Raw genomic sequence first — 21,520 nt, forward strand, 5'->3', positions numbered from 1 at the left:
GGCTCAGTAGGTTGAGCAACTGTCTCTTGCTTTTGGCTCAGGTCATAATCCCAGGGTCGTGGGATGGAGCCCTGCGCTGAATGTGGAGCCTGCTTAAGAGTCTCTCTCTCCCTTGGTGTGCCAGGGGTCTCAGTAGGTTAAGCGTAGGACTCTTGACTTTGGCTCAGGTCATGATCTCACAGATCTTAGGTTCTAGCCCCAGTCCGGCTCCGCACGCGGGCAGTTAAGAGCCTGCTTGGGATTTTCTCCCGGCCTCCACCTCTGCCCCGCCCCTGCTCTCTCTCTCTCAAAATAAATAAATTAAAAAAAAAAAAAAAAAAAGATTCTCTCTCTCTCTTTCCCTCCCCCTCTCACGCACGTGCTCCCTCTCTCTCTCACTCAAAAAAACAAAAACCAAAAAACTTTGTGGGACATCCAAGCTGCTACTTTGACAGATTCAGAGGTGTAGGTGATCAGGAAAAGGATTTGAGCAGGTAGGTCAAAAATGCCTCCTTGCGGTGGGGGTGGGGTGGAGGAGGTCTTCATCCAGCTAGGTGGAGCTGGCCAGGCAGGGACAAGGGAAGACAGGCAGAATGGAATGGAGTCACATAACAGGACGAAGAAAGACTGAATGGCGGTTGGCTGGGCTGCAGCCTTGATCGCCAAGATAAGGACACGGGGTTTACACCAAGTCCCAAAGCCTAACTTTGGCCCACCGTCCGCGTGGGCAATTGCTTAGGCGTCACTGGCAGGCCACACTCTGCAGCCACCCCAGCGAGCCACCCCTTCCGCATCTCCGCCCACTTTCCCCAACAGCCAGTCGCTGACGCTGAAGTGCATCCAGGAGCCGCCCCAGCCAATCGCGGTTGGGGGGGGGGAAAGTGAAGCTGAGGACCAATAGGAACTCCGCCATTGCAACGAAAGGACCAATGGTTACCTGCGACGGGTCACAGCGGCGGCCAATGACTATGCTCATTTCAGGTGGCCAATAGGAGGCGGTGTCTCGGCGGCAATTTGGCGGCGGCTGCCCTTGGCTGTGGGGCGGGGTCCCGGGTGCTAGCCAGAGTCCGGGAAAGGGTGAGCCAGGTGCCGCCGGGAGGTCTTCTAGAGGGAAGCGGCCGGCGGGAGGCGCGGCTGGAGGCGGGGAGCGGGCGGAGGGGGAGAGGGGGTTGCGGGGAGGGGAGGGGGGAGTGGCTGCGCTTGGCCGGTGGGCGGGCGGGGCGGGGGACGGTGAGGATAGCAACACCCGCTGCCTTGTGACTGGTCAATGGTGGGTGCACCTCGTGGTTTCTACCCCTGCCAGCGAAGTTTCGAGGTTTGGGTGTTTGTTTGGGGGGGGGGGGTGCGGTGCGGACCTCCTGGGTGGAGACCTCCAACCCCATTTGCAAAGCTGGCTCTGGACCCGGTGGGAATGAGGAAGGAGGAAATGGACGTCCCCACCATATTTTCTCAAATGTTAACACATAATAATAGCGAATATTTATTAAGTACTTACAGCCTGCCAGGCCCTGTGCTGAGCGCCCTCCCTGCCTCATCTCATTGAATCCTCCCAACAACGCTTTGAGGGAGGAGAGGCTGTTATATGCCCATTTTCCAGATGAGGAAACAGGCTCAGAGAGGGGCTGATTGCTGAGGAATCTGACATTGTGCTATGACGACATTCTCTTCTCCGGATCACTGTTTATCTTAAAACTGGAGGACTTGGAGGCCTGAGGCCCGGGCCTGGCCCTAGAAAAAACCCCACAGCTGGATTGAAGGGAGAAAATGAAACACAACCTGTCCTAGGCTCAGGGGAGTCAGCAGTACCTGGGGTTCCTCACCGGGGTAGATGTGGGAGGCAGGAATCTTGGCCTGTAAGAGAAGGACGATGGAAGCAATAATAATGGTTTTATTCTTGTTTTTGTCATATTTGTTATTTTTTCATGCCTGCATTAAGGGCTGAGCTGTGATGTTACAACCATCTTTTCATGGCAATCCTCCCAACATCTCCATTTTCCAATGGGGAAACTGAGGCCCAGTGTGGCTAAGTGCCTTGTCTGATTTGACACGGAGAGATCCAAGATTTGCCCCCCTGGTCTCTTTCACCACACCTGCCTGCCTGTTGATTTTGGGAAGGTGGGTTCAAAACAGGTTTTTATATTGGTGCAAACCTGTCCAATAAAGGGGTTCATTATTGTTCATGACAGATCTAATAGGTGCGAGCATGTTCTCTAACTCCATCAAACAGATGTAGAAACAGGCTCAGGGAGGGGAATTGGGTGTCTGAGGGCATACAGAGAGGGGGTTCCAGAATCTTCCCCTCAGGCCTCAGCCTGGATGAGTGGAAGGTTGAGGGGACGTCAGGTCAAGGTCTGGGGGCTGATGGCCTGTCTCTTCCCAGCCAAGCCAGCTGTCAAGAGCATGCCTCTGTGCCGTTGGGGTGCCACCACCAGGGACAGCAGGCCTGATGGGGATGAGGCTCAGCCCATGGTCTCCAGGGGAGGCCTAAAGGTCCTTCTGCACTGGGCTGGCCCTGATGGCGGGGACCCCTGGGTCACCTTCAGCGAGGCCACACTGACCGCAGAGGAGGTCTGCATCCACATCGCACACAAAGTCGGTGAGTCTGGGGCATCGGCCATGTGGTGGGGGTGGGGGGTGAGGGTGCTGAGAGCAGCAGCTGGGCCCATCCATCCATCCATCCTTCTGCCCATTCGAATATTCAGCAGACATCGAGTGAGGAACTGTAGTGTGCCAGCCCCAAATCACTGCCTTTGTAGAGCTGATATTCCAATAGGAAAACCAGCAAGGAACACAATGAATAGGAAAACAGCAGAGATGGCTGATGGAGAAAAATAAAAAATTCAGGAAAGGCCACTTGGCTGGCTCAGTTGGTAGAGCATGTGACTCTTGACCTCAGGGTTGTGAGTTCAAGCCCCAGGTTGGGTGTAGAGATTACTTAAAAAAAAAAAATCAGGGGCGCCTGGGTGGCTCAGTCGGTTAAGCGGCCAACTTCGGCTCAGGTCATGATCTCGCAGTCCGTGAGTTCGAGCCCCGCGTCGGGCTCTGTGCTGACAGCTCAGAGCCTGGAGCCTGTTTCGGATTCTGTGTCTCCCTCTCTCTGACCCTCCCCTGTTCATGCCCTGTCTCTCCCTGTCTCAAAAATAAATAAAACGTTTAAAAAAAATTTTAAAAAAAATCAGGAGAGAGGGAGGGAGCCACAGGGATGTCTAGGGGGAGATGGTATACGACAGAGGGAACTGCATGTGCAAAAGCCCTGAGGTGGGAATTTGCCAGAGACAGCAAGGAGGCCAACATGCCTGTAGCAGAGTGAGTGGAGGGGAGGCAGGACTAAGCGAGGGCAGGGAGGTGATGGGGGCAGATCGGGCAGGGCTTTGTGGGACTCAGGGAGGACTTGGGACTTTACTCCAAGTGAGGTGGGAGCTATGGAGGACCGTGAACAAAGGAGGGACGTGACTGGACTCAGGTATCCTAGGTGCTCTCTGGCTGCTCTGTGGGGAATAGACTAGTGGGGGAGGGTGGGTGCGGGGAGACCAGGGTGGCGGTGACCTCCAGCTGGGGGATATGGGGGAGAGGTCAGCCAGGGCTAGATCTTACAGTGCCTTAAATGCCAGAGGGAGGAGTTCATAGTTTACGCTTTTCTCCCGAGAGCCGTAAGGAACTATGGAATGGCTGAGAGCCTACAGTAGAAGTACCAAATGTAATTTTTTTGGAAAGTTTTATTTATTTATTTATTTTGAGAGAGAGAGAGAGAGAGAGAGCGTGCATGAGCAGCGAAGAGGGGCAGAGGGGGAGAGAGAGAAAGAGAATCCCAAGCAGGCTCCATGCTCAGCATGGAGCCCAATGTGGGGCTTGATCCCACAACCCACCTAGTCAAGAGTCAGTCGCTTAAGGGTGCCTGGGTGGCTCCGTCGGTTAAGCATTCCACTTCAGCTCAGGCCATGATCTCACAGTCCGTGGGTTCGAGCCCCGCATCAGGCTCTGTGCCGACAGCTTGGAGCCTGGAGCCTGCTTTGGATTCTGTGTCTCCCTCTCTCTCTCTGTGCCTCCCCCACTCACGCTCTGTCTCTCCCTCAAAAATAAAATAAAAACATTTTTTAAAAAATTAAAAAAAGAGAGAGACGCTTAACCAACTGAGTCACCCAGGTGCCCCCAAAAGTGTAATTTCTTCTTCCAGAGAAGGAGAAGGTCTGTCCAGTGGGACTTTGCTTATTGGCCCCGTCTTCCAGGAAATTCTCTCAAACCTCCTTACCCACAGTCTGATGGGGGCCTAATGGTGGATATCTATCACACGTTGCACTTTCCCATTGGTGGCCGATTCTTCAAGAGCTCAGACAGGAGTGCCGGGTGATGTGACGCATGCCTGGCAGAAGGAACAGGATTTGTAAAGGGCCCAGACAGCCTGATCTTTGGAGGAAGCAAAAGACCTTAAGAGGGACTACATTGTGAGTTCTAAGAATTTGGTAAGGGAAGTGGGAATTGAAAGCGGAACCTTATTTGTCAGGGTCCAGGTCATGGTTATTCTGTGCTGAGGGGGTTGGGCTTTCTCATGGGGCAATGGGGAGCCGTGGAAAGTTCAAGCCAGAGAGCAAAACAGATTGGTTCTTTAGGAAGCTGTCTCTCAGGGAGGCATTCTCCTTCTGCGGGAGGCAGTACACTTGGACACAATGACCTTGAAGAGCGATTTGCATCATCCCACACAGTTCCACTCCTAGATGGGTACTTTACGGTCGCTCCGCTCATATGTTTTAGGAGACGCGTTCCAGAATGTTTGGAGCTGCTTCATTTATTTTAGTGAAGGATGGGAGGCTGTCTCAGAGTCCCTCTGTAGGAGAATGCATAAATTGCAGTCAGGTTGAATGCTGAAATGTTCTATAGTCAGGAAAAAGGAATTTCACCAAAGTTACACATGTCATGTGGGAAGTTTTTTTTTTAATTTATTTAAGAGGGGCGCCTGGGTGGCGCAGTCGGTTAAGCGTCCGACTTCAGCCAGGTCACGATCTCGCGGTCCGTGAGTTTGAGCCCCACGTCAGGCTCTGGGCTGATGGCTCGGAGCCTGGAGCCTGTTTCCAATTCTGTGTCTCCCTCTCTCTCTGCCCCTCCCCCGTTCATGCTCTGTCTCTCTCTGTCCCAAAAATAAATAAAAAACGTTGAAAAAAAAATTTTTTTTTTAAATTTATTTAAGAGATTTTTGATGTTTATTTATGTTTGAGAGAGAGGGAGAGGGAGAAAAAATGTGAATGGGGGAGGGACAGAAAGAGAAGGAGACACAGAATCTGAAGCAGGCTCTAGGCTCTGAGCTGTTGGCCCAGAGCCCGATGCGGGGCTCGAACTCATGGACTGCGAGATCATGACCTGAGCTGAAGTCGGATGCTCAACCGACTGAGCCACCCAGGTGCCCCATTTTTTATTTTAATTTTTATTTATTTTTTAATCTCTACACCTAACACCGGGCTACAAACTCGTGACCCCGAGATCAAGAGTCACACGCTCTACCAACTGAGCCAGCCAGGCACCCTTCATGTGTGAGGTTTTAAAACCTATTGTAACTTGAAAAAGCAGGGGCACCTGGGGGTTTAGTCGATTAAGCATCTGACTTTGGCTCAGGTCGTGATCTCGCCCTTCTGAGTTCAAGCCCCGCATTGGGTTTGCGGCTGTCAGCGCAGATCCCACTTTGAATCCTCTCCCTCCCCTCTCTCTCAGAAATAAATAAACATTAAACAAAAAAATAAGAGGGGAGCCTGGGTGGCTCAGTTGGTTACGTGTCCAAATTTGGCTCAGGTCATGATCTTGTGGTTCATGAGTTGGATCCCCGTGTCGAGCTCTGGGCTGACAGCTCAGAGCCTGGAGCCTGCTTCGGATTCTGTGTCTCCCTCTCTCTCTGCCCCTCCCCGCTCATGCTCTGTCACTCCCTCCTTCAAAAATAAATAAACGTTAAAAGGGCAGGATGCCTGGGTAGCTCAGTTGGCTAAGCGTCCGACTTTGGCTCAGGTCATGATCTCACGGTTTGTGGGTTTAACCCCCACGTAAGCCGTCAGCTCAGAGCCTAGAGCCTGCTTCGAATTCTGTGTCTCTGATTCTGTGTCTCTGTCTCTCTCTACCCATCTGCTCGTGCTCTGTCTCTCTCTCTCTCTCTCTCTCTCTCTCTCTCTCTCTCTCAAAAAATGAATAAAGGTTAAAACAATTTTTTTTAAATTTTTTTTAACGTTTATTTATTTTTGAGACAGAGAGAGACAGAGCATGAACAGGGGAGGGTCAGAGAGAGAGGGAGACACAGAATCTGAAACAGGCTCCAGGCTCTGAGCCATCAGCCCAGAGCCCGACGCGGGGCTCGAACTCACGGACCGCGAGATCATGACCTGAGCCGAAGTTGGCCGCTTAACTGACTGAGCCACCCAGGCGCCCCTAAAACAATTTTTTAAATAAATAAAAATTTTAAAAAGGAAAAGAAAATTGTAGGGGCGCCTGGTTGGTTTAGATGGTTAAGCCTCCAACTCTTGGTTTTGTCTCAGGTCAGGATCTCACAGTTTGTGGGTTCAAGCCCTGCACTGACAGCGCGGAGCCTTCTTAGGATTCTCTCTCCCTTCCTCAGCCCTTCCCTGGCTGTTCACTCGCTCGCTCGCTCTCTCTCAAAAAATAAATAAACATTAAAAATTAAAAAAAAAAAAACAAATTATAGAGGGACACCTATAGTGTAATATTAGAGTTAGAGCTTATAACACTTGAGACTAGGTCATAGAGGATATGGAAATGATAAACTCTATTTCAGGAGTATGGTTACCTCTTTACAGGAGGGGAAAGGGAGAGAATGTAGGCAGAGGCTTCCATTGTAGCAGTCAAGTTTTAGGTCTTTATCTTGTCTCTGTACTTTGGTGATTATAAATGATTCCGGATGGACTATCTTAGATGAAAATATTAAGTGACGTGTGTAAAAGGATGCCTTGGGTGGCCGGTGTGGGAAACAACAGCAAGTCTGGAGGCTGGACTAGGGCTGGGCTTTGGATCGGAAGGAACCCGGGGAGATTGGAGGATGCGGACAGAACAGGCCTTGTGACCCGTCTGATGTGGGGTGCTGGGGGGGAGTTGAGGGCAAGGACCAAGCGTCCGACTAGTTTAAAGAACTGGGCAGACAAGAGGCGGGTCTGGGGACCTGAGACAAGATCTCTTTGAAACAAGGCACATCTAAGAGGGCTCTGGCATCCAGGGGGAGACAGCCAGGAGGCAGGTGGCTCTTCCCCCGGGGCTGGAGTTCAGAGCGAGACCAGGCAGAGTGCCAGCAGTTTGTAGAGTTGGGTGGGTCAGTCTAGGATAGCTTCTCGCTCTAGGAATGGCAGCCTCCCAAATTTTCCTGGGTCAAGGGCAGCAAAGGTTTACCTAAAATCTAATGCAGGTTGAATGATTCACTTCTATCTTGTAGCTTCGGCACACAAGGGGTCTCCACCACCCCTGTGACAGGGAAGATGCGAGACAGTTTATTTCCTGGCCTGGGAATCTGCGTCTCCCTTCCGCCAACATCCTGTTGTCCAGAAACCAGGATAGGAAATCTAGTCTGTGAAGCTGCAGCATGGTCAACATGTTGCATTGCGCTCGATGTGCAGGAGGAGCAGAGGGGAGGGAGGGGAGGGAGGGGAGGGGAGGGCCGGGCCTATGAGGGGGTCCACAAGGCAGATGGCAGCAGCTGCGGACTCCTCATCTTGTTTCTTCCCTGTTCCAGGCATCACTCCATCCTGCCTCAATCTCTTCGCCCTCTTTGATGCCCAGGCCCAGGTGTGGCTGCCCCCAAACCACATCTTGGAGGTCTCCAGAGACATGAACCTGACATTGTACTTCCGCATGAGGTGGGTGAAGGCCCCTTGGAAGTCTCGCCCCCTTTTGTTCTGCCCCCCTTGTTCCCCCGCTCCCCACCTTCCTGGAGCTGATCTGAGTCCACGCTAAGGCCCCAGCTGTTCCCCCTCCCTCCCCTCTTGCAGGTTTTATTTCCGGAACTGGCACAGCATGAATCCTCAGGAGCCGGCCGTGTACCGCTGTGGGCCCACCAGGGCCAAGTCTTCCTCGGAACAGGCAGAGCAGGGGGTGCAACTCCTGGACCCAGCCTCCTTTGAGTACCTCTTTGAGCAGGTGTGTGCAGGGCTGCTGGGGACGTGGGGCTGTTTGTGAGGGACTCAGGGGTAGCTGAGGAGCCCCACTTCCCTCCCCAGTTCACTAAAGCGAATAGGTTTCAGCCCTTGCCGTCTGGGATCCTTTGGCTGTCTGAACCAAAGGGTTCTGAGACAGGATTGCGTGGGAGAGAGTGCTGTGATCAATTAGTGATGTCTGCCACAGGCCGAGGGTGGGGCAGAGGAGGCATGTATGCTGCGTATTTGGCCTTTCCAGAAAATGGGGGTTCCCTCCCATCCCGAAAGTGGACAGAAGCCAGAGAGGGAACAGGTTTTCATGCCTCCCTTTCTGCCCGCTCCCCCCACCCACCCAGGGCAAGCACGAGTTTGTGAATGATGTGGCACCGCTGTGGGAGCTGTCGAGCGAGGAGGAGATCCACCATTTTAAGAATGAGAGCCTGGGCATGGCCTTTCTGCACCTCTGCCACCTCGCCCTTTGCCATGGTATCCCCCTGGAGAAGGTGGCCAAGAAGATCAGGTGTCCGGGAATGGGGCGGGGACAGGTATCTGGGAGTCACAGTAGACCTTGCATCCTGCAACGTCTTCGTTCGGCAAACGCTTGTTCAGTGCCTGCCGTATGCTGGCGCTGGTGCCGGGTGCCGAGTGCCGAGGCCACAACAGTGAACGAGTCAGACAAAAATCACTGTCCTCTCGGAGCTCACGTCTGGTCAAGGAGCCAGGCAGTACACAGAACTGCAAAAGCGAAAGGTCCAGGGTTTCAGGTGATGCTACATGCAGAGGGGAAAAAATTAAGCAGGAAGGGAGGAAGAAGGAGAAGGTAGCATTCAGATTCCAAGGTTTGAAGGAAGTGAAGGAGGGAGCGTGGTGCGTATCCGAGAGGAGGGCGTCCTGAACAGAGAGAACAGCCAGTGGGAAGACCCCGAGGCCTGGCAGATATGTTGGAGGATGTGTAGGTGGAGCAGAGTAAACTCGGAGAATTCCTTAGAGTTCAAGGGAAGGAAGGACATAGGAGCATGGGGAGCTGGGAGTGAGCTGTCTGCACCTCCATTGTTGTGAGGGCCTGGGTAATCCGGGTACACTGCCTGGAGGGGGCAGTGAGCGAAATGGATCCCACAAGACCAACAGTTCTTAAAGCACATGTCTTTCCATTTCTGTCATGTTATCACTCTGGAAGACCCAGGCTGGGACAACAAAGTCCAAGGTGCTTGGAAGCCCGGAGGGAGTACCCCCTCTAGCCTCGACATCAGAGAATGCTTCCTGGGAGAAGTGGCATTTCTGCTAAGACCTGAAGTTTGAGTCAGCTTTATCCAGATGTGGACTGTGTTGGCCAAGCACTTTAAGCAGAGGGAAAAGCATACGCCAAGGCCCAGAGGCAGTAGGCAGCAGCAGCCTTCTTCTTGGAGATCTGAACTTGGAATATGGGGGCCTGAGTCCACCAGGCTGTAGTCAGGGGACCTTTCTCCCAAGGGCTCCAAGGAGCCCTGGGAAGCTTGGAAGTGGGGGCGAGAGGCAGCTAAAACCTCAAGCTTTTGGATCGCTCTGATCTAGGGGTGGGAGAGAGGGCTTGGGACATGCTAAGTGAGCTGTACTGGAGGTCAGATGCCAGACAGACGGTGGGAGAAGAGGGGAGAGGATAAGGGTTTGTGAGGAGCAGAGGGGCCTCCCAGAGCTGTGCCTTTTGTCGATAATCATCATATCGGTGATAAAAACTAATCGTGACTTCTCCAGTAGTAACACCTGATGTTCACACAGGTCTTACTATGTGCCAGTCAGCATCCCTCAGGCCTCAGGCCTGGAAGTGGGCCCTGTTTGATCCCACCCTATATGTGAGAAGACCGAGCGCTTTGGGAGGTTGTCCAAGAGCTGGGATTTTAGCCCCATCGTCTGCTCCAGAATTCTGACACCGGCTGGCCTCCCTGTGCTGGCCCTTTATTGCGTTGCTCTCTTTCCACCTGCACACGGCCGGCCCGTTTTCTAGACGAGGCAGCTGAGGTTCAGAGAGGTTAGGCCGCTCACCCAGCGTGACGCGGCTAGGCCTGCAACCGGGCTCCTGACCAACCCTTCCTGGTTGCCCCCCCAGCTTCAAGGACTGCATCCCGCGCTCCTTCCGGCTGCAGCTCCGGCGGCACAACGCGTTAACACGGCTGCGCCTACGGAGACTCTTCCGCAGGTTTGTGCGGGCCTTCCAGCCGGGCCACGTCTCCCAGCCGGTCATCATGGTCAAGTACCTGGCCACGCTGGAGCAGCTGGCACCCCGCTTCGGCACAGAGCGCGTGCTCGTGTGCCGGCTGGAGGAGCAGGCCCAGGCCGTGGGGGACCCCTGCTGCGTCCAGGACGGGGGCCAGTCCCCCCCGGAGCCTGGGCCTGAATCGGCCCCCGGACCCCCTACTCATGAGGTGCTGGTGACAGGCACTGGTGGCATCCGGTGGCGGCCAGTCCAGGCAGAGGTGAGCAGAGTGCCTCTTCCATCTGGGGGCCCAGGTGGCCGGGGCTGGGCTTCCTGCTCAGCCTTGGCCTCCAAGGGTGGCTGCTGTGAGCCCTTTCCCCACATGGCGCTGGGGTGTGTGTCCCCTGGGGTGGATTTTTGGGGAGCAGCCTCTGTCTCCCCCCTAGGGACCTACTTTCTGAGGTCTGCATCTCTGAGGGACCCTCGTCTGGTACCTGGGGGCGAGAGGGCTCGGCTCCCCCTCTCTTCCTCCCTGAGGTTCTGTCTTCTGGCGTGTGTGTCTCTTGGGGGAAGGTCTCCGTCCCATCTGTGACACGGGGACTTAGGGGGATGCCTGAGGAGCCTGTCCCCGGGAAAACTGTGCGGGGGACTAAGCTGGCACGGCCCTGCTGGGTTTCCAGGGTCCCAGTGGCGATGGTTGCAGCAGGAACCCCCGTGCTGGCCCATCAGGGAAGAAAAGCAAGGCCCAGGAGGTGGGCAACCAGCCAGTGGACAGGCCTCAGGAAGCGCCGTGGGCCTACTTCTGTGACTTCCAGGACATCACCCACGTGGTGCTGAAAGAGCGCCACGTCAGCATCCACTGTCAGGACAAGTGCCTGGTGGGGCCCTGGGGCTGCGGGCCTGAAGGGGGGCGCGGGGGGCGCGTCTGGTCTGCGATGGCTGCCTGACGTCCCCCCACCCCCACCCCGGCCCGCAGGAGCTCACCCTGCCTTCCCGGGCTGTGGCCCTGTCCTTGGTGTCGCTGGTGGACGGCTATTTCCGCCTGACGGCCGACTCGAGCCACTACCTGTGCCGGGAGGTGGCCCCTCCGCGGCTGGTGATGAGCATCCGGGATGGCATCCACGGGCCCTTGCTGTGAGTGCTGGGAGGGCGGCTGGGTGACATGGGGCGACGTGGGGCTGCCAGCCGGGCCGCAAGCTCCAGGGACGGTGAGGCTTGAACGAGGTGTTTGTATCGAGGTCTTCGCGTGCGTTCACATTAGTGTGTGTGTATGTGTGTGTGTGCTCACCTCCGTGTGAGAGTATACATGTGCGAGCAAGACTTCCTGTCTTAGTACATACCTATGCGTGTGAGCGCAGCTGTGAGTGTGGCCGTGTGTAAGCACACACGTGCACATGCATCTGTGCCTATGGCGTCCATGTGTGTACACGTGTGTGCATGCCTGTGGGTGCACACGTGTTCGCCTGTGTGGGTGCATGTGTGGGAGTGGATGCACGTGTGCACGCCTCGGGTTACAGGGGGAGAGAGGGTACCTGCCGCGGCGTGGGCACGTGTCATGACAGTACCTGGGTCTGGGACTGTCACCACACATGTTTAACGGCTCTTTGGGTGTGCAGCTGTGTTTTATGATTGCATATAAAATCGTCATTGCCTGTTTTTACGTGACGGGACGGGTGATCTTTGTGGAGCTGTAGGTTGGACAAACACTAGTGGCCCTTCACATACATGCGTGTTTACATCCCCACAGGTGTGTGTGTGTGTCCTGGTAATTGTAGGTCACTGTCTGTGCAATTCTGTTCGGACATACGGGGCCAAGGACGTCAAGTGTCAGTACTTAAGTGGTCCTCAGACACGCGTGTGGCCATCCTGCATGCTCCTGGGTCAGGGTTTGTGACTCGCAGTTCGTCTGTGCCTCATACCTGTGCCTGGGCGGTCCTGCACCATCTGCGGCCCCGGGACAGGCCATTGAGGTGTCTAAGAGGTCCGACGGCTAGGAGCCTGCTCTCTACCCCAGAGGAGGGTGAAGCGGCCATCCCACCTCCTGAGGGCCGTGGGTGTGCCATGTCCCAGCCGATGTGCACGGCCACCCGTCCTGGGGTCCGGGGGCCGCATTGGCGTGTGTCCTGGTCTGTTTGGGCGGCTAGGACAGTAGCATTGGCTGAGTGATGTAGAGGCAACAGACGTTTGGTTCTCATAGTTCCGGAAGCCGGAAGTTCAAGTTCAAGGTGCAGGCAGGTCCGGTGTTCAGTTGAGAGCCCTGCCTCCTGGGTCATAGACAGCCCTCTGGCTGGGTCCTCATGTGGAAGGGGCAGGCGAGCTCTCTGAGGTCCTTCTATAAGGGCACTGATCTTATTCGTGGGCTTGCCACCCTCGTGACCTGATCACCTCCCAGAGGCCCCACTTCCTCACAGCGTCACCTTGGGGGTTAGGTTTCAGCACAGGAATTCCAGGGACACACGGACATTCAGTCTGTAGTAGCACGTGAGCCCCCGCACGTGTAGGTGTCTGGGCCTCTGTGGCTGCAGCCCACGTACTGCCTATCTGTGCTCACGACGTTGTCACCTCTGGGTCTGGGATATCGATGCCCCGTGCCACCACGTCATAACGGGTAAGCGGCTGCGTCTGTGACTGTTGTCCTATGAACGTGCGACAGACTATGTGCTGCGTGTCAAGGTGGCTGGCAGGGTGTGTGCCCATCCAGTGTCTGAATGCAGTTGACTGTGTGTGTGTTACCATGTTGGTGACACTGTCCAGCCGTTGTCACACACGAGCGTATGCCTCTTGTGGTACCTCTATCGCCCCGGGAGTGTTCGTGTGCAAGACCGTGTTTCATTGGTACGCGTCTGTGTTCAGACTCAGCGTCTGCACGTAAGTGCCCGAGTCTGACATTTGTCAGGCTCGTTTGCCAGGGAGGTTTCGTGTGTCCTTGTGGCCAGGCGCGGGTCCAGCTGTACCCCGGGGTTCCCCGACACGCCCCCTTGTCTTCTACAGGGAGCCATTCGTGCTGGCCAAGCTGCGGCCCGAAGATGGCCTCTACCTCATCCACTGGAGCACCAGCCACCTCAACCGTCTCATCCTCACGGTGGCCCAGCGTGACCAGGTGGGCCTGGGGCGGGGGTCCCAGGCCGGGGCTGGGCGCGCTCCCTGCCTGGACCCCTGCTCACCGCCCCCACCCCTGCCGCCCACCCCAGGCACCTGGCGGGCAGCAGCTGCACCTCCGTAAATTCCCCATTGAGCTGCGGGCCGGGAGCTTCGAGCTGGAGGGCTGGGACCGCTCCTTCCCGAGCGTGCGGGAGCTGCGCACCGCCCTGCAGGGCTGCTCGCTGCGGGCCGGGGACGACTGTTTCTCCCTGCGCCGCTGCTGCCTGCCACGGCCCGGAGGTATGGTACGGGGAGCCGGGGGGGGGGGGGGGGCGTCTCCCCCCGTGCCAGCCCACGGTGATGTCACTTCAACCCCCAGAGCTCTCCAACCTCATCATCATGCGTGGGTCTCGGGCCAGCCCTGGGCCACTCAACCTCAGCCAGCTCAGCTTCCACCGCGTCTGCCAGGATGACATTACTCAGGTCCGTGCAGTCGGGGCTCCGGGGCACTGGGGAGGGCGGCCTCGAGCTGTTGTCATGGAGACGTTCTGTGCTTCGTCCCTCCAGCTGTCTCACTTGGGCCAAGGCACGAGGACCAATGTGTATGAGGGCATCTTACGGGTGGGGGAAAGAGGCCCCGAGGAGGGCACGGCAGATGGTGGGGACCCCCCCACGCCCGGTGGGGACCGTGGCCAGGAGCTACGAGTGGTACTCAAGGTGCTGGATCCCAGTCACCACGACATCGCCCTGGTGAGTGAGCACCGCCAGGGGCCAGGTGGCAGGATGGGGGGGGACGGTCGGGGTCTGTGGCCACCTGACCTGCCCCACGTCCATAGGCCTTCTACGAGACAGCCAGCCTCATGAGCCAGGTCTCCCACGTGCACCTGGCCTTTGTGCACGGCGTCTGCGTGCACGGCTCTGAGAGTGAGTGGGTCCCCCACCGCCCCCCGCTTTGCAGTCCCCCCTTATACCCACTCCCTGCGTTGTACCCTGACCCTTGACCTGTGTCTTCGCCCCTGACTCCACGCTCCACCTTGACTTATACCATGATCTCCAACTACACACCTCAAACTGTGGCTACTCGACCTTCAACCTGCACCCCACCCCTAACTGTCAGGTATCCCGACACTCACTTTGCATCCTCACCCCTGACTATACCTTGGCTTTTCCCTCTACTCCAGTACCTGGCTGTACCCTAACCCCTGACCTACACCCTGACTCCTGGCTGGATCCCTAGCCCACCCACCAGCTGACACCCCTAGTCCCCGGCATCTCTCGACTCTCTGGCCCCACTGGCATCGTGACCCCACGCAGACACCGGCACCGTTGGGCTCCCCAGTCCTCCCAGGTCTCTTGCCCCCGCCCCTACCTCTACCCCTACCCTGTGTGTACCTCAAAACTCCACGTCCAGGGTGACCCCAGCCAGTAGCCCCCACATTCTCAACCCCACCTGTCCATTTCTCTGGCTTTCCCTCCAGCGCGGGTCTGCACCCCGTGAGTGCCCCAATCTGGTGGGATCCTGTCAGCCCTTACGATGCCCCTGTCTTAACCTCCACACCTCCACTCGCCCGTACCCACCCCCAGTTCCCCAGTGACATCCTCACGTCGTCACTTTACGTGCCAGCTTTCCCCGGCCCCACCCTGGACTCAGATGCCAGCGTTCACCTCTGCCTCACCCTGCACCCACATTGCCTACCCTCCATCCCGCATTTCCCCTCACCCCAGCGTCACTCCCAAGTTGCCCCCCCGGGCCTCTGTCCCGACACCTTCCCCACCCACAGTCCCAGCCCCCGTGTCCTACCACCTGTGCCCTGGAGGGTGGGGGCAGGTGGGCAGCCCCTGCTGGGCCTTTGCAGACATCATGGTGACAGAGTACGTGGAGCACGGACCCCTGGATGTGTGGCTGCGGCGGGAGAGGGGCCACGTGCCTGTGGCCTGGAAGGTGGCAGTGGCCCAGCAGCTGGCCGGCGCTCTCAGCTACCTGGTGCGTGCTTGTGGGTGGGGCCTGGGTCGATGGGAGCGCCAGGGTGGCCTCAGCATTGGGTGTGGAGGCCTCAACACGTTATTTAATCCACACACTGGCCCTGGGGGATCTTTCCATGAACCTGTCCTGCTCACACACCCCTGTGGCTCCCATCTCCCCCAAGAGAACACCTCACCTCTCTGTAGTGTCTGAGGTCCCATGGGGCTTGGCCTCAGCGGCCTCTGTCACTCTTGCCATTCATCCCAGCTCCTCCTGGCCTAGTCATCCCAGTTTCCAGAGCACCTCTGTGTGCCAGGCTCTGTCCTCGTCCCTGAGGACACAATGGAGAACAAAACAAAAGTCTCTGTCGTTAGGGAGCTGGGCACTTAGTTGGGAGGAACAAACAAATAATAATTAACTACATTGCATAGTGTTTTAGGAAGTCGTAAGAACTATGGGGGGGAAAGAAGGGTCTGGGGAAGAAGCAAAGGTTTAAATAGATGGGTGGGGGAAGGCCTCACTAAGGTGACCTGGCGGTGAGGAAGGGAGCCCCGAGGGTATCTGGGTAAGTGCATTCTGGGAAGAAGGAATAGCCAGCCTAGAGGCCCTGGGGAAAGAGCTCCCCGGGCTTGGTTAGAGGAGAGCAGTTGGACCTGACCGGAAGTTTGGCCCCAGCTCTGGGAAAACTGGAAGGACCTACTAGGTGCCTAGTGCAGCCTGGTCCCAATGACCACGTATTTGGATCCCCACGATGACCATGATCGTTTTATGGGTTTTGTGGTGTGTTTGACCTCGGTTATTTCTTTCACGTGGGCCGTCCCTGTGGAGACCACATGGATGAGACCGGGGGCAGCATCTACAGCGCCCCCCCCCCCCCTTGGCCATGCCCCCTTTCCACCCTACCACAGGAAGACAAGAGCCTGGTTCATGGTAATGTGTGTGGCCGGAACATCCTGCTGGCACGGCTGGGACTGGCGGAGGGCACCAGCCCCTTCATCAAGCTGAGCGATCCCGGTGTGGGCCTGGGTGCCCTTTCCAGGGAGGGTGAGGACCTGGGCAGGGCTGGGTTCAGGGACAGGCTTCCCCCCGCTCTTTTCACCCTTGGTGACTTCTGACCCTGGCTCCAGAGCGGGTAGAGAGGATCCCCTGGACAGCCCCCGAGTGCCTGTCAGGTGGGGCCAGCACCCTAACCACTGCAGCTGACAAATGGGGCTTTGGTGTCACCCTCCTGGAGATCTGCTTCGACGGGGAGGCCCCTCTGCAGGGCCGCGGCCCTTCCGAGGTATGTCCAGGGCTTGTCTGGGTCCGTCCTATAAAGGGGGTTGGCACTTCCAAGATGTCCAGAGGGCATGTTCGGGGTCCAGAGCTGCCTCCCCTCTGGCTGTGTGGCCTCGTATCTCCGGGGCTCCATCAGGTTATCCGTCACTTGGGGTTAGCCAGTCCCTCCGTCATAAAGTCGTGACGTACAGCAAATAAGTGACGTGTTTCGGTTTTAAGCAGAGCACCCAGGGCCGAGATGAGAGCAGCACAGGCTGTGGGGGTGAGGGAGTACCAGCGGACTCCCCGGAACCAGTTGAGGGGTCAGGCAAGGCTTCCCAGAGGAGGTTTAATCTAAGTGCAGAAATACTGCAGTGACCAGGCTAGGAAGCGCAGCCTAGGCAGAGGTCCCAGCATGTACGAAGGCCCCGAGGGTCTGGTGCGTTCAGATCGCTGCAGGAGCTTCCTGGAGGCAGACGGAGGAGGGGCTAGGCGCAGAGGTGGGTGGAAGCCAGGGCAGGAAGGGCCAGGTGTGAGGTGTTCGAGCACGGCACGCTCAGCTGGACTCGGGTCCAAGTCCTGGCCCTGCAGTGGTGATCAAGTCTGCCTCCGTTTGCCAAGCCTCAGCTGCTGCATCTGTAAAATGGGAGCGGCAAGAACAAGGACCTAGCTTGCTCTGAGAGCTTGACTGCTCTTTTGGAGAAGGGGACCAGGAGTGGGGGTGAGGGGTGGGCACTGACCCCTGTGGGTCCCCTTCCTGGCAGAAAGAGTGCTTCTACCAGAAGCAGCACCAGCTTCCTCAGCCCTCATGCCCGGAGCTGGCCACACTCACCAGCCAGTGCCTGACCTATGAACCAGCTCAGCGGCCCTCCTTCCGCACCATCCTGCGTGACCTCACTCAGCTGCAGCCCCAGAGTGAGCCCCACCCCCTTGCTGAGACCCCTGCTTATGCCTGCATGGTGCACCTGAGGTTTCTGCACAGGGACTCGGCATGCGTGCCCGTTTCGAATTCACTTAAGGCTGTACAGATGCCTGTGCTCCCCTTCGAGTCTTATGTAGGGAGAGCCACAGCCTCTTTGGACAAATTAGGCCCTTGCAGCAACTCTCTTGCTTTTGCTTTCTCTCTTGATGTAATCCCCTTTACCCAATCTAAGAACTTCCAGGCGTCAGTTTTGATGCAGTCAGTTCTGTATTTTGGACAAGAAGTGGAATTTTGCAGCTGTTGCAAAAAAGTTTCCTTATATTTGAGATCAGATGCTGGGGGAGCAGACACCTGCTTTCTGTGCCTCCAAGTAGTTGGAAGAGTTAGGGGTCCAGTGACCCCCACTGTGACTCTTCCAGATCTTGCTGACATCTTGGCTGTGAACCCCGACTCGCCTGCATCAGACCCCACCGTTTTCCACAAGCGCTATTTGAAAAAGATCCGGGATCTGGGCGAGGTGAGGGGGCTGGGGCAGGGCCCGGACTGTCAAAAGCCCTCCTGGTGGAGTAAAAAGAGTTTGGGTCAGAAGTTAATATGGGTAGGGCCTGGCCTATGAGACCCTCAGCCTCAAAGGAGGCCCTGAGGATTTGAAAAGGAGGCCTAGGCCCCAAGGAGACCCCCTAACACGGAGTAGGTGGGGCCCAGGATTTTCCAAACAGACCCGACTGGAGTGGGTCCCGGGAGGCCGGGGTAGGGCCGACCCTCCTGCGTGCTCTGGGGCCAGGGTCATTTCGGCAAGGTCAGTCTGTATTGCTACGACCCGACTAACGACGGCACCGGCGAGATGGTGGCTGTGAAGGCCCTCAAGGCGGGCGGGGGCCCCCAGCTCAGCACTGGCTGGCGGCGGGAGATCGACATCCTGCGCACGCTCTACCACAAGCACATCGTCAAATACAAGGGATGCTGTGAGGACCAAGGTGGGCGGGGCTCGGTGGGCGGGGCCAGCAGGGCCTGGCCAATTACAGCTTCTGACTGGAGGACGCCCTCGGGTGGGGTGGTTGCGCCGGGGCTGCCTGCTTCCCACCTTGGCCCGCAGCTGCGGCCAGGACGGAGGGGAGGGACCTTTGCTTCCGTCACCCGGGGACGTGGGGATGAGGCTTAGGCTGAGTTGTCCCACCTAAGGACCGGGCCTAGAGTGGCGAGTCAGGGCCTCGCCTGGGGTGGGGCGGGGGCGCTGCGGGGCTCGGGATGGGCGGCCCCCAGCCCCGGGCTCCATCCCCGCACCGCCCCGCCTTCTGCATCAGGAGAGAAGTCGGTGCAGCTCGTTATGGAGTACGTGCCTCTGGGCAGCCTCCGGGACTACCTTCCCCGGCACAACGTCGGACTGGCCCAACTGCTACTCTTCGCCCAGCAGATCTGTGAGGTGGGCCGGTGGCCCCTCCTCTTTGGCCTGGCCTGAGGGTCCCATACAGTCGGCTCACCAGTCCCCAGTTTCCATTCGCCTGGAATCTCTGTGCCCACTTGGGCACGCCCGGCAGCCCAGTCCCTCCCGATTGTCCCACCCCTGCCATCACCTCTCCTCCCTTTTGCTGGGCTCCGCTTGCCATCCTGCCTGCTCCTGCACCTGCTCCCCGCCCTCCTGACCTGATCGCCCCCTCCCCTCCTGATCCTGGTCAAGACTCCTCAGGCTCTACCCCGCCCCACTGATCCCGGCTCCCCCTCCCCCCAGGGCATGGCCTACCTTCATGCACAGCACTACGTCCACCGAGACCTGGCTGCCCGCAACGTGCTGCTGGACAACGACAGGCTGGTCAAAATCGGGGACTTTGGCCTAGCCAAGGCTGTGCCTGAAGGCCATGAGTACTACCGCGTGCGCGAAGATGGGGACAGCCCCGTATTCTGGTGACCAGACAGGACCAGCTGAAGTGGGGTGTCAGGGTCACCTGGGGCCGACAGGGGGAAGGAGATAGATGCTGAGGTCTCAGATGACAGGGTCTGATCCCAGTGAAATTGCCCCCCACCCCGGTGGGGCCCTAACTGGGACCAGAGAGCTCCCAAGCCCCAGGTAAGACTCTAACCTGGTTTGGCCCAAGGCCTGAGCGCCCCATCCCCCCAGGTATGCTCCAGAGTGCCTGAAGGAGTGTAAGTTCTACTATGCATCCGACGTCTGGTCCTTCGGGGTCACCATGTATGAGCTGCTGACCTACTGTGACTCCAGCCAGAGCCCCCCTTCGGTGAGAGACAGGCCCTCAGCCCCACCCCATTCCAGAGGAGTTAGAAAGGCATGCATTGGATTCCCAGCCCCTCCACTTTAGCAAGGGTTTAACCCCTAATCCCATGGGGTTCAAGCCACACGTTGGATTTAGAGATTACTTAAAAGTCTTTAAAAAAAAAAAAAAAAGATTCCGGATAGAGAAAAACAGTTTGTAGAGAGACTTAATAGCAAACACCTGTTTCAGACTTACTCTCCGAATGTTAGTTACCCAGCGGTAGACGTTACTGCCCCCTTTTACAGGTGGGTAAACCAAGGCCCAGGGAGATGAAGTCATAAGTGTAAAGTTCTGCCCCAAGAAGCAGCAGAGGTGGGGCTAGAAGCCTCTGTCTAGGCAGACACACCTCCTGAATAGACCTTGTCTTGTTTGGGGGTAGAAATTCATCGAGCTCATAGGCCTCACCCAAGGGCAGATGACGGTGCTGAGGCTCACTGAGCTGCTGGAACGAGGGGAGAGGCTGCCGCGGCCAGAGAAATGCCCTTGCGAGGTGAGCCCTCTCTCCCCCCATTCACCTCCCCGTCAGCCGGCTGCAGAAAGAGCAGCCGCCACATTTCCAGTACTTTCCTCCCCAGATCTACCTCCTCATGAAGAACTGCTGGGAGGCAGAGGCCTCATTCCGCCCCACTTTCCAGAACCTCATCCCCATTCTCAAGACGGTCCAGGAGAAATACCAAGGCCAGGCCGCCTCAGTGTTCAATGTGTGCTGAAGCCTCTACCACCAGCTCTCAGGGCATTGGAGCAGACACCCAGGAGAGGGGCTCCCCGCCCCGAGAGGATCCCGAGGGGGAGAGGTCGGCCTCACCATTCCCTGTGCCTTATTCTGTCTGGAGACCCCACCTCTGTGAACGGACTTTCCTTATGTCTTAGTCCACTCGGGTTGCTTTACCAACACCTCTGGTGGGGGCGCTCGCCAACAAATGTATTTCTGACAGCTCTGGAGGCTGAGACATCCAAGATCAAGACACCAGCATGGTCACATTCTGGTGAAGGCCCTCTTGGTTCGTAGCCCACACGTGCTGGCTGTGTCCTCACAGGGTGGGAGAGGGCTAGGGAGCTCTCTGGAGTCTCTTTTGTAAAGACGCTTCTGAAGGTTCCACCCTCATGATCTAGCAGCTGCCAAAGGCCCACCTCCTAATACCATCACACTGAGCATTAGGATTTCAATGTAAGGATTCTGATGGGCGCTTGGGCGGCTCAGCTGCTTAAGTATCCGACTCTTGATCTCAGCTCAGGTCTTGATCTCGGGGTTGTGAATTCAAGCCCTGCGTTGGGCTCTGCACCAGGCGTGAAGCCTACTTTAAAAAAAATTTTTTTGAGGGGATGCACACCTTCAGACTATAGCACTTTCCGTGGTTATGAGCCTGGGGCAGACCCTGCGGGACCCAGGACCAGCAAGGACCTACTCAGGCCTTCAAATCCGATTTTTTTACCTCCCCGCCTCCCCCGCCAGCTCCTACCTTTAGGACCCACCATTTCCGCTAGCTGGTAATAAACTCCTATTTTCTCTGCTGGAGGCTGTGGTCCTTGGGCCCTTCTGCAAACACCTTGGGCAGCAGGTGTTTGCACCCCTGGGGATTGCAGCCGGAGCAAAGTTTCTGCAGAAAAAAACCTGGCTGAACTCTTTAAGCTTTGTTCACCTCGGAATCACCAGCAAGCAGCAGGCCAGTACCTGGAACACAGAGGGCCCTCAATAACTACTTGCTAAATAGGTGAATTGTGGGGGTGGGGGGGTGGGGGGGGACAGGGAGGACATGCCACGTAGGT

General features: G+C 57.0%; 1 protein-coding gene across 3 annotated transcripts; it reads left to right on the forward strand.

The window, feature by feature from the left end:
* The first annotated feature begins 944 nt into the window (after positions 1 to 944).
* TYK2 (tyrosine kinase 2) lies at positions 945 to 21,264 on the forward strand. 3 transcript variants are annotated; one of them, XM_058728070.1, is made up of 25 exons: positions 945 to 1,056; positions 1,916 to 2,094; positions 2,360 to 2,575; positions 7,691 to 7,814; positions 7,947 to 8,094; positions 8,447 to 8,610; positions 10,174 to 10,540; positions 10,941 to 11,138; positions 11,237 to 11,394; positions 13,252 to 13,360; positions 13,452 to 13,641; positions 13,721 to 13,824; positions 13,909 to 14,091; positions 14,178 to 14,265; positions 15,198 to 15,325; positions 16,213 to 16,348; positions 16,432 to 16,586; positions 17,326 to 17,476; positions 17,903 to 18,000; positions 18,268 to 18,460; positions 18,788 to 18,906; positions 19,213 to 19,385; positions 19,600 to 19,717; positions 20,133 to 20,243; positions 20,329 to 21,264. In XM_058728070.1, exons 3-25 carry the CDS (start codon positions 2,380 to 2,382, stop codon positions 20,461 to 20,463), a joined length of 3,546 nt encoding a protein of 1,181 aa, XP_058584053.1. In that variant the 5' UTR covers positions 945 to 1,056; positions 1,916 to 2,094; positions 2,360 to 2,379; the 3' UTR covers positions 20,464 to 21,264. The 3 variants fall into 3 exon arrangements, with proteins under 3 accessions (XP_058584053.1, XP_058584056.1, XP_058584054.1); XM_058728073.1 differs by having other exon boundaries at positions 993 to 1,065; XM_058728071.1 differs by lacking the exon at positions 945 to 1,056 and having other exon boundaries at positions 1,320 to 2,094.
* The last annotated feature ends 256 nt before the right edge of the window (positions 21,265 to 21,520 follow it).

The sequence above is a fragment of the Neofelis nebulosa genome, chromosome 4 (assembly GCF_028018385.1).
Source record: "Neofelis nebulosa isolate mNeoNeb1 chromosome 4, mNeoNeb1.pri, whole genome shotgun sequence".
NCBI lineage: Eukaryota > Metazoa > Chordata > Mammalia > Carnivora > Felidae > Neofelis > Neofelis nebulosa.

What these genes read in the sequence shown, in the direction of transcription:
- TYK2 (XM_058728070.1), top strand. Translation starts at nt 2,380, where the DNA reads ATGCCTCTGTGCCGTTGGGGTGCCACCACCAGGGACAGCAGGCCTGAT. An exon ending in GGCATCCACGGGCCCTTGCT is followed by an intron (nt 11,395 to 13,251) that starts GTGAGTGCTGGG and finishes TGTCTTCTACAG; the next exon opens with GGAGCCATTCGTGCTGGCCA. An exon ending in CTGCCTGCCACGGCCCGGAG is followed by an intron (nt 13,642 to 13,720) that starts GTATGGTACGGG and finishes TTCAACCCCCAG; the next exon opens with AGCTCTCCAACCTCATCATC.